Here is a 9,188-nt window from a genome sequence, read left to right as displayed (position 1 = left end):
CAGCTTGGTAAATTGTCCCAATATCCTTCACATAAATATAATCAGTCATAACTTTACAATGAACCACATAAAGAGCTATGATGACACAGCCAAAATCTTGGACAATGAGGGTGCTTTTATCAAATATCTAAGAGAAAGAGAAATAGATGCAGAGGTGGAGAGATTTAGGGAGGGAGTTACAGATCTTAAAGCCTGCTAAGTTGAAGGTAGGATCACCAGTCTTGAAGAAACAGAAAAGGCAAAGGGAAAAGTACCTTCTGCCGTGTCTAGATCTTCACTGCCTTTCTTGACAACAACTACATTTTGATGTTGTATTGGCCAGAATTGGACTTCGTAAAATTGAAGGTCAAGTTTCATTCACCGAGCCTCACTCTGACTCTTAATTTCTGCTTTTTATTTTAGGGAATTGACTATTTGGCAAGTGTTTATTCAGTGAGGCTGGGACCTATTCAACCTGGGCAGGTTAATTCAAAGTGGGCATTACCACACCATTATCTGCATAGAAAATACAATTTAAGCACAGCCTATTCAGTGTAGACTGGATCTATACAATAAGAACAAGTCTGCCCAGCTTGGGTGGCTGTTCATTACGTGTGTGGCCCTCATTGTGTGGGAACTGGCATACCAATGTGGGTGAAGCCTGATCGATGTAGGTGGGGGTCTGTTCATTTTAAAATTTTTCTTTCGGAATGTAATTTGACTTCTATAATGAATTAACACAAACACGATGGGCTGAATGGCCTCCTCTTCATTTGTTTAAAATTGTTAGCTGAGAATAAATCTAAAATTAAAAATGCCCTGCCTTCATCGACCCAGGCTTTAAGTCCTATAATTCCCTCCTTAAACCTCTCCACATCTCTATCTCTCTTCCTCTAGATCAAAATGTCCCAGAGATCAATGAGGCCCTCCTGTCCCTCTGCTGGTTTGTAAAGGGGACAGTGCCTGTTCAGTGTGGGAGACGACTGTTCAGATTAGAACAAACTGTGGGTTGCTGCAGAGTCAACAATCCAAGTAAAAGAATCCAGAAAAAGTTTCCCATCTGATGTAGTTCAAAATGTAGAAACATTGCTGGAGAAGAAAAATCCTTCCATCTTAGTTATAGAATTGATCAGATTCAAGACTCCACAGTGACCATAGGCCCAGAAAATATTTGGTGCTTTGAAAGTAAGAATCGCATTTCTATAGCACCTTTCACCCCTTCAGGAACTTCAAAGTGCTTCACTGCAATGAAGCAGTTCTGAAGCATCGTTACAATTGTAATGCAGGAAACATAGCAGCCAATCTTTGCACAGCAAAATCCCACAAATGGTAACACCATTGTAACATTTTCTTCCCCCCCCCCAGCCCCCCAAGGATATTAGTTGAGGAACTAAATATTAGACCAAGACAACACCCTGATTAATTCAGGAAATACAAAGGTGAAACTTCTCACAGGAATTAGAAAAAAAACTTCTGGTGTCCTACAATGTCAAAAAAATCTCCAAAGGACCAGTCTGAATGAACAGATGAATAGGATTTTCTTTGACCTCATTTGAGTTCATTGTAGGTTTCCCATGATGCTTCCTTTCCCCATAAAGGCCCCACCCCAAGGAGTTTGGGAATGAAAGTTTGAGCACATTGTTGGTAGGTGAATTGGTTTGAAGCATTCTGTACAAAAAAAACCAGAATGTAACTTTTAGATATGTTGGAAGCTTGATTGTTTTAGAGCTCAGGGTTGCTAATTTCTGTTTGTTTGATGTGTGAATAGAAACTGGTTTGTTTTATTTGAAGTAATTTCCAGTCCTAATTGACTGGTTTGAGTTAGTTATTCTCCTTTTCACTCTGTCTTTCTTGGTGGTTTGGCTATTATGGGATGATAAATGGGTGTGACCAGATTTCTCAACTGGTCTTGGCCAGGTTGATGCTAGGGGTGTTTTAATTGGCTTTTGAATTGGAGAGAAGGTTTGGGTGGAATGTCCCATTCCTGGGATGGGAAGGCTAGATGGGGAGTGGAAATGGAGTTGATATTGGTTCTGATGAAAGTGTATTGGCTACTTCACTCTCCACAGATGCTGCCTGTCCTGCTAACTATTTCCAGCATTTGTTTTTATTTCCTGTTTCTAACATAAATTAATGGAGAATAAGCACAGAAACAAGCCCTTCAGCTCACTGAATCTGTGCTAACCACTAATGCTAATCCTACATTAATTCCATGTTCTCTAATACTCCCATATTCTAACACTCACTTCCACACCAGAGACAATTATCCCACCAACCTGCATGTCTTTGGGATGTGGGAGGAAACTGGAGCAAACTAATATGGCCACAAGGAGCATATGCAAACTCCACACAGACAGTGCCTGAGGTTGTGGTCTCTGCTGCTCTGAACTGGTAGTTGTATCACTGTGTTGCCCTGAACTCTACTGATTTTTTTTTTCCACTTCTGAAGTAAGTATGTTAAGAGAACCAACTTGCACGTCTTCTTGACAAGCCGAGTGTGGTACTTGGTAACTGCAACTAAGCAATGTCTTTGAGATGGCAGTGAAAACACTGGTCGGAGGGAAGATGTGTGTGTGCATTGTGGTCTGCTGGGCAATAGGTGGAGCTCAGAGCTCACTCTTTGCACCAGGGAGCTTGAAGCATTTTCTGTCTAAGTAATGATCTAACAACAATGGAAACTAGTGTGTTTGGGGTGGGGAGGGTGAAAAGTGAATGTCCATTTTTGTAAAAGGGCTAACAATCCTCTATGACCTCTAGTATAAGTGACAAAAAAACTCCCAGTAGTTTGGGACAGTGTAGAACCTCCAACAGTTTGTGGGAAAGGTGAATTGGACTGGGCCAGTGAGTTGTGGTTCAAATATCCTTGTATGGGATCATGCAGTTCCTTTTTTCAACAATTGTTTTAGTTCCAAGACATTAAGTTAAAGGAGCTGTGATTTTTTTTTCTCTCTACATTCACTGTAGGGCTCTTGGTTACTGGTCGCACTACATTACTGAAGTTCTTCAGTGTTACAATGCTAAATTGCAAATGGGCTTGGATGGCATATGTCCTCCAGTTGAAATTTTGTGAGCTTAAAGCTTGTGTTGGATGTACCATGTTGAGCTTTTCCTACCTATTCAGCTAGTCAGCAAGAATTTCAATGTGACTATTTTGGCAGTAGCACCTTTAAATATGTACACAATATCCTGGGGTTCAAACACAATGTCCAGTCTTTGTGTGGGTGTAGCCTTCATCCTTTGATGCCTTGCATCAAAACACTCCTGTTTTGTTCTAACTGTTATTCCTCCAACAGATCAGTTGGTCACTTGAATCTTAACTGTTTGAGATGCAATAAAGCTGGGGGCTAGAGTTTGGCTCTGCTTGTGCAGGTGCCTCTTGTTGTAAATGCAATTAATAGACCTTGGAATATTTGTCCTGGATTTTGAGAGGTTTAAATGAGATTCATTCATGGTAAATGTTAGAATCAAAAGGGTTAAATTTACTACAACTGGTTCTGGCTTTGAAAGTAAAACTATGCCATGGATATGCCAGAATTCTTGCATGTTTGAATGTACTGAAATGGCAGCTCAGACTTGAATTGATGGTTGCTCTTAAATGTGTGGAAAAACAATTAACACTTCAAGTCAATGACCCTTTGTCCTGGTGAAGGGTCTCTGATATAAAATGTTAATTGTTTCACTTTCCACCGATTCTGTCTGACCTGGTGAGTTTCCAGTAATCTTTTATTTCAGATTTCCAGCATCTGTAGTCTGTTTCCTCTTTAAATGTAACATTTTTGACTGGTGCATAACTGACTACTATATTATTTGTTAATTTGATAAATGGGGATGAAATGCAGTTGGTTCTGGTTTTCCCACCTCCTTGGAGTGGAGAAGACTGAGCTGGGGTGAATGTGCTGTGATGAAGGTCCAACTCTAACCTCCCAGGTGCCGCCCACTGAAACGATGAAAGAAGAAATCGCTGTCGCGGTAGTTTTCATCACCCGACTAGTAAAGAAAAATGAGAAATTCAGCAAGCAGAAGATAGAGAAATTTGGGAACAAACTGACAAAAATATTGTTTGAAAAATATAAGAATCACTGGTACTGGGGAAACCCACCCAAAGGACAAGCCTACAGGTAGGAATGGGCTGTTGTCTTGGCTGGAAACATTTGGGGACATTAATTCAAATGTGATTGTAATGCATGAGTCAATAAATAGGCCTTTCGCCAGAGTCTTTGCTAGGAAGACCACATCAGACTCTTATTTGAATTGTGATCTATGTTGAAATTGAACTTGAGCATTGCCTCTTGATTATTTAGTACCTTTCAAAGCCTTAAAGTTTGTCTGTCTTCTACTTGTGAGGCTATTAAGTGGCCTACTTCAGTGATGACAGTTCTTTGGTCCTGGGTAAAGATTCTCATACAATTTTCTTTTTGTGTGGCTCCTAAGGTTATATTGGGTAAAGATAATGTTGCTACATAAAACTGCCAACATTTAAGTTTGAACATAATGCTAGTGGCTATTGTATTTCAAACTGGAACATTGAATTCTTCTAAGTGAATTAGAATTGTAACTAATTAGTTCTTGGCAACCTTCCAGTTCAATTTCTGAACTGGTAATCCTAGTCTCATGATTCAAAGATGACAGTTTGAATCCCACTAATGCAACTGTAGCATCTAAACATTAAATCTTTCACTTAAAACCGTATCAGTGGTGAAATGAGAAGGACGGAGTTGCTAGTTCCCAGAAACAGCATTGGGTTCATCAAAGGGTTGGGGGGGGAGGGGTGGGGGAAGGGAATCTGAGCATACCTATTCAGAACTGCCCACTGCAGTGTGATTTTTATTTTAAATATTTCTCAAATGAGAAAATGCATTTCAATTAGATTTCATTTGGAAATCTTTGGCACATTGTAGCTTTAATGTTTCTTCCACAGATTAGACCATTGGTGAGGGGATGGGAGAGATGGCAGCTTGCTCTATTTGGCCACCACTTGCCTTGGCCCAATTTAAGTGACATGATCTTGTTGCATCTTCCTGGATTTTCCCCTTTTTTTTCCTTCAAAGGTGTATCAGAGTAAACAAGAATCAGCCTCGGGATCCTGTGCTCTTTCAGGCCTGTGTGGAAAGCAACATTGAGTATTCATCTTTGGAACTACCGAAAGAACTCACTATCTGGGTGGACCCATATGAAGTGTGGTGTCGGTAAGAGTCGATGTTAAGTGACCTGGCCAATTGGTGAGCCTGACCTTCCCACCTTTAATCCTGCTCTCCAAACTTGCCAAATGTGCTGATGAGGAAAATGGGCTTGATAGTGCTGATGTACATTATGTATCAGAGTGTGGAGACCTGGAGGTGGAGGGAGGAGAAGCTAGCTGGGTCCATCAATTTTACCCGTACTTGTGTAGTTAATATACTAGACATTATCTTCCTTCCCACGCATGTAAACTTCTGGGAAGTGCAAAAATTGGAGACCAATGAAGGGGAGGAGGGATCTTTTGACATCTGAGTCAGTATAAAAAGAGCTTGCATTGATCTGGCCCAGGCGACTTACTAGTTAGTAATACTTGTATCTCAATGGCCTTTCTTTTAGTAGTTGCTGCTTTTTCAGTTGACATTGGTGTCAGTGTCTAATGTTGAAGAAATTTCTTTAAATAACAGCTTGTATCTGGTTGTGTACATATTTGATAGTTCAGTGTTGTATTACAGATTCAAAAAATGATTTTATTCATTCCATGGGGTTGTGTAATATTTGAAGGGTAATCTAGAGGAAAAACCACACGTAAGACTGCAATGCTGGAATCCAGAGCACAATCAGTTGAAGGAACTCAGTGGGTCAATCAGCATCTGTGGGGGTTGGGGAAGGAATAGTTGATGTTTTGGGTTGAAATCCTGCATCAGGACTGGAGAGGGAAGTTGGCCAGTATAAAGGGGGAGTATGAGATGGGCCAGTAGGTGATTGGTGGACCAAGGGTGGGTGCAGGGTGATGGGCAGATGGAGGCAGGTAGGGGAGGGGTGGAGTTGGGAGACAGGTGGGTGGGTGATAAGTGGAGGCAAGCAAATGAAGCCAGGTGAGGGGAGGCTGAAGATGCTTGCTGGAGGGTGATGAGCAGGAACACTGGCTACCAGTGTTGGAATCTGTTAAGGGAGGTGATGGTGGGAACTATTGAGGAAGAGGGAGGCGGATGGAACCAGATGGGGGAGGGGGAATCCAGTGGGTGAAACGTGGCTGGAACCAGGAGTGGAGGGGCAAGAGAGTGGACTGGAAATGGATCAGAAACGTGGAGATGGGGGGGAAGAAAACACGGGAAGTGAGGGTTAGCTGAAATTGGGAAAATGTTCATACTTGCTCCTCCTCCTCTTTTTATACTGGCTATCTTCCCTCTCCACACAACCACGATGCAGGGTTTTGACCCAAAACATCAAAATTCCTCCCCAACCCCCACCCCACAGATGCTGCTTGACCTGCTGAGTTCCTCCAGCAGATTGTTTGTTGAACAACTAAGCGGCCCTGACAGTTAATGCTTATCCTGAGATCATGTCTACTGGAGGTCCAATGGAATGAAGCTCTTTATCTCAAAGCAGAGCTAAGGGCAGATCTGATACAAATCCTTTACAGTCATGAAAAAAGACCTCCAGTCTCCCACTTGCAGGAAGACTGGGACTTGGTAAGTTTAGTAGGTAATTTATTAATCTTGCATTAACTATGTGCTTTTATTTCAGGTGTGGAGAAAAGAACCAGCCATTCATTGTAACAAAGCTGGAGGAACAGAACTCTAATCTGGAAATCTTCATGCACATCAGCAATGCTGCAGAACGAGCTACCTCTGATTATTTCTCTGGGACATCCTCAGATGAGGAAGGTTGCAACAAGGAGTTGAATACAACCTGTGCTATAAGCAGTGCCCTTGGGGAAGAGGAAAGCTTCACCACAGCTATAGAAACAAAGACCATACCAATTGTGAGCAACCCAAACAGTATATATCAGGTGGAAGATTTCGGGGGAGGAGGAATTCCTGGTGAAGAGCCCCAAACAATCCCCACTGTGATTAATCCAAAGAGCATCTACCAGGTACAGTAGAGTCAATTACCAGGACACTTCCAATGGTTGTCACTAGATTTAGAACTTGAGCTAAAAATTGTTTACTTGTCACCAAGTCAGTCAAATACCTGATGCCAATAAGCATGTGCTTTAAAACTCAACCTCTGGTTTTTGGTTGCTTCAGGCCTACTGTACACCAATCTTCAGCAAATGATTTGGAAGCTGGGATGTAGAAATAGTCATAGCAAACACTGTCCTGAAAATTAGTGAGAAAATTTAAGTTAGTTACCTGAAACAAATAATTTGCCCTTGTTTACAAATCTTCTCCTTAATGGGGCAGGATTAAAATCAATCAGCTTGCTAGCTGTACTTCCAAGTTTAGATGTTGCTCTGAGACTAATGGCCTTGCCTCTGTCTAGCACATTGCTAGTTACAACTGTGTTGCTGATACTGAGTGCACTGTCAAAGAGTACTCATGATTCCCTTCTCATTGGGTAATAACTGTAGTGTATAGAACTGAATGTGTTGCTTGGCATGCTTTGCCCTAATTTAGTTTTTGGGAAGAGGCCACTTACTCAATGTGAACCAAATGTTGAGGATTGAAACTATCCAGTGACTGCTGGAAGCAAGTGGTTATATAGTGACAGGACAAAGAAGAAGCTTTCCTGTAATTCTCTATGCTGAAATGGCTGGCTTGCCAAGGCTGAGAATTATTATGGAGTTAAAAGTGCAAAGTAAAATTGATATATTAAACCATTAGACAAAAATATTTGTGACTGGTCTCTAGTTCAGGAATGTAAGGGATAGATTAGAATCAGAAGCCACTGGAGATAGTCTAGGTATTCTACAGGTCTGCAGTAGATGGTTAAATATGATGAGCACAGTTACTAAATCTGAAACTGGAAGAGATCTTTAAGTACTTTTCTTCAAATGCAGAATAGTATGGGGAAGAATGTCACAATAAGCAATGCAACCAAGCACTGGAGAAATTAAACTGCAGCTCAAGCTCCTGATCTGGTATGCTTCCCTGAATGCTGAAGGAAATGGAGATGGTGGAGCTCCCTGGAGTTGTGTTGGGATTCCATAAATGACTCGGTCAATATTAAGTCGCCACAACATTGTGGACTGAAGGGCCTGTACTGTAGTGTTCTATGAATAAAGTAAATGGAAGTAATGTGCAAAAAGTTACAGAATCTGGGCAATTGAAATAAAAACTAAGCTGTACTGTAGATGCTAATAGAAAAAGACTAGAAATTGCTTCCTTGGGCAGTGGGATCCTGAGGCTTCTGTTCTAAAGCAACTCACTCACTGAACATCAGCAATGGGGTCCTAAACTCCAAATGTAACTTTCGTGTGTGTGTGAAAATAACAAAAAATCACTCTGGACTGGTTGGAGCACAACCTGCTGTAATTTTAATTAAGTTGCTTTTTTCTTTTTGCAGTATGATTACTACACGCACCCTGCAGCTGGCTGGCCCAGGTCATTTCGCAAGAAGTCATTTGTAGAAGATTGTAATGGCTACTACCCTCCCCAGAAAATCTACAAAATGTACAGAGTTTCCAATATGTTCACAGTTCCCCACATTGATCGGTATCACTGGGTGAATATGAAGCGTTGATCTGTTCTTGTCTTCTTTCTCTTGCTGTCTGTCTTATTGTGAAGTTAACTTTCTGGCAATCCAGATGATCTGCTGACTAGTGTAAGGTGTGTCCTGACATACTGGGGAGGTGGATTTAAAATGTTCCAGCACTAAGCTCAACTGCACTCATTTACATGATCTCTTAAACTTGAGGACAAATTTTATTACACAAGATTTAAATTCTTACTACAAATGTCTATATAATAGGTGGGTGTTTAACTTGCCATTTAAACAGTTTTAAGGCTAGAATGGAAATGTTTGAAAATGTATATTGAATAAAAAGCCACTCTTTTAAACTTGCAACAGTGCTTCCCAACTTGTGTTCTTGGCTGATAATGAAGTTTCTTGTAACCAAAGCTATGAATAACAGTTGCTTGGTTGTCTTGGCACCAGTGCTGTAGGGATAACTTGCACTGGTCCCTCAAGTCTGAAGCTTCATTCCTGTAATGACATCACATGGTTGGAGTATTCAATCTTTTGTGGAAAATCTGTAACTGCTCTTTATCTTAAACTGAAATGGGAGACAAATCTTGTAACTCCCCTGG

At 41.1% G+C, this 9,188-nt stretch overlaps 1 protein-coding gene across 1 annotated transcript; it reads left to right on the top strand.

Annotated features, from left to right (window-relative positions):
- Positions 1–3,912: 3,912 nt before the first annotated feature.
- btg4 (B-cell translocation gene 4) lies at positions 3,913–8,944 on the top strand. The gene is made up of 4 exons (XM_052039993.1): positions 3,913–4,097; positions 5,028–5,165; positions 6,685–7,033; positions 8,446–8,944. The coding sequence occupies exons 1-4, from the start codon at positions 3,925–3,927 to the stop codon at positions 8,620–8,622; spliced, it is 837 nt and encodes a 278-aa protein (XP_051895953.1). The 5' UTR covers positions 3,913–3,924; the 3' UTR covers positions 8,623–8,944.
- The last annotated feature ends 244 nt before the right edge of the window (positions 8,945–9,188 follow it).

Source organism: Pristis pectinata, chromosome 27, assembly GCF_009764475.1.
Source record: "Pristis pectinata isolate sPriPec2 chromosome 27, sPriPec2.1.pri, whole genome shotgun sequence".
NCBI lineage: Eukaryota > Metazoa > Chordata > Chondrichthyes > Rhinopristiformes > Pristidae > Pristis > Pristis pectinata.
The sequence above is the reverse complement of the archived record's forward strand: the minus strand, read 5'-3'. Positions and strand labels throughout refer to the sequence as shown.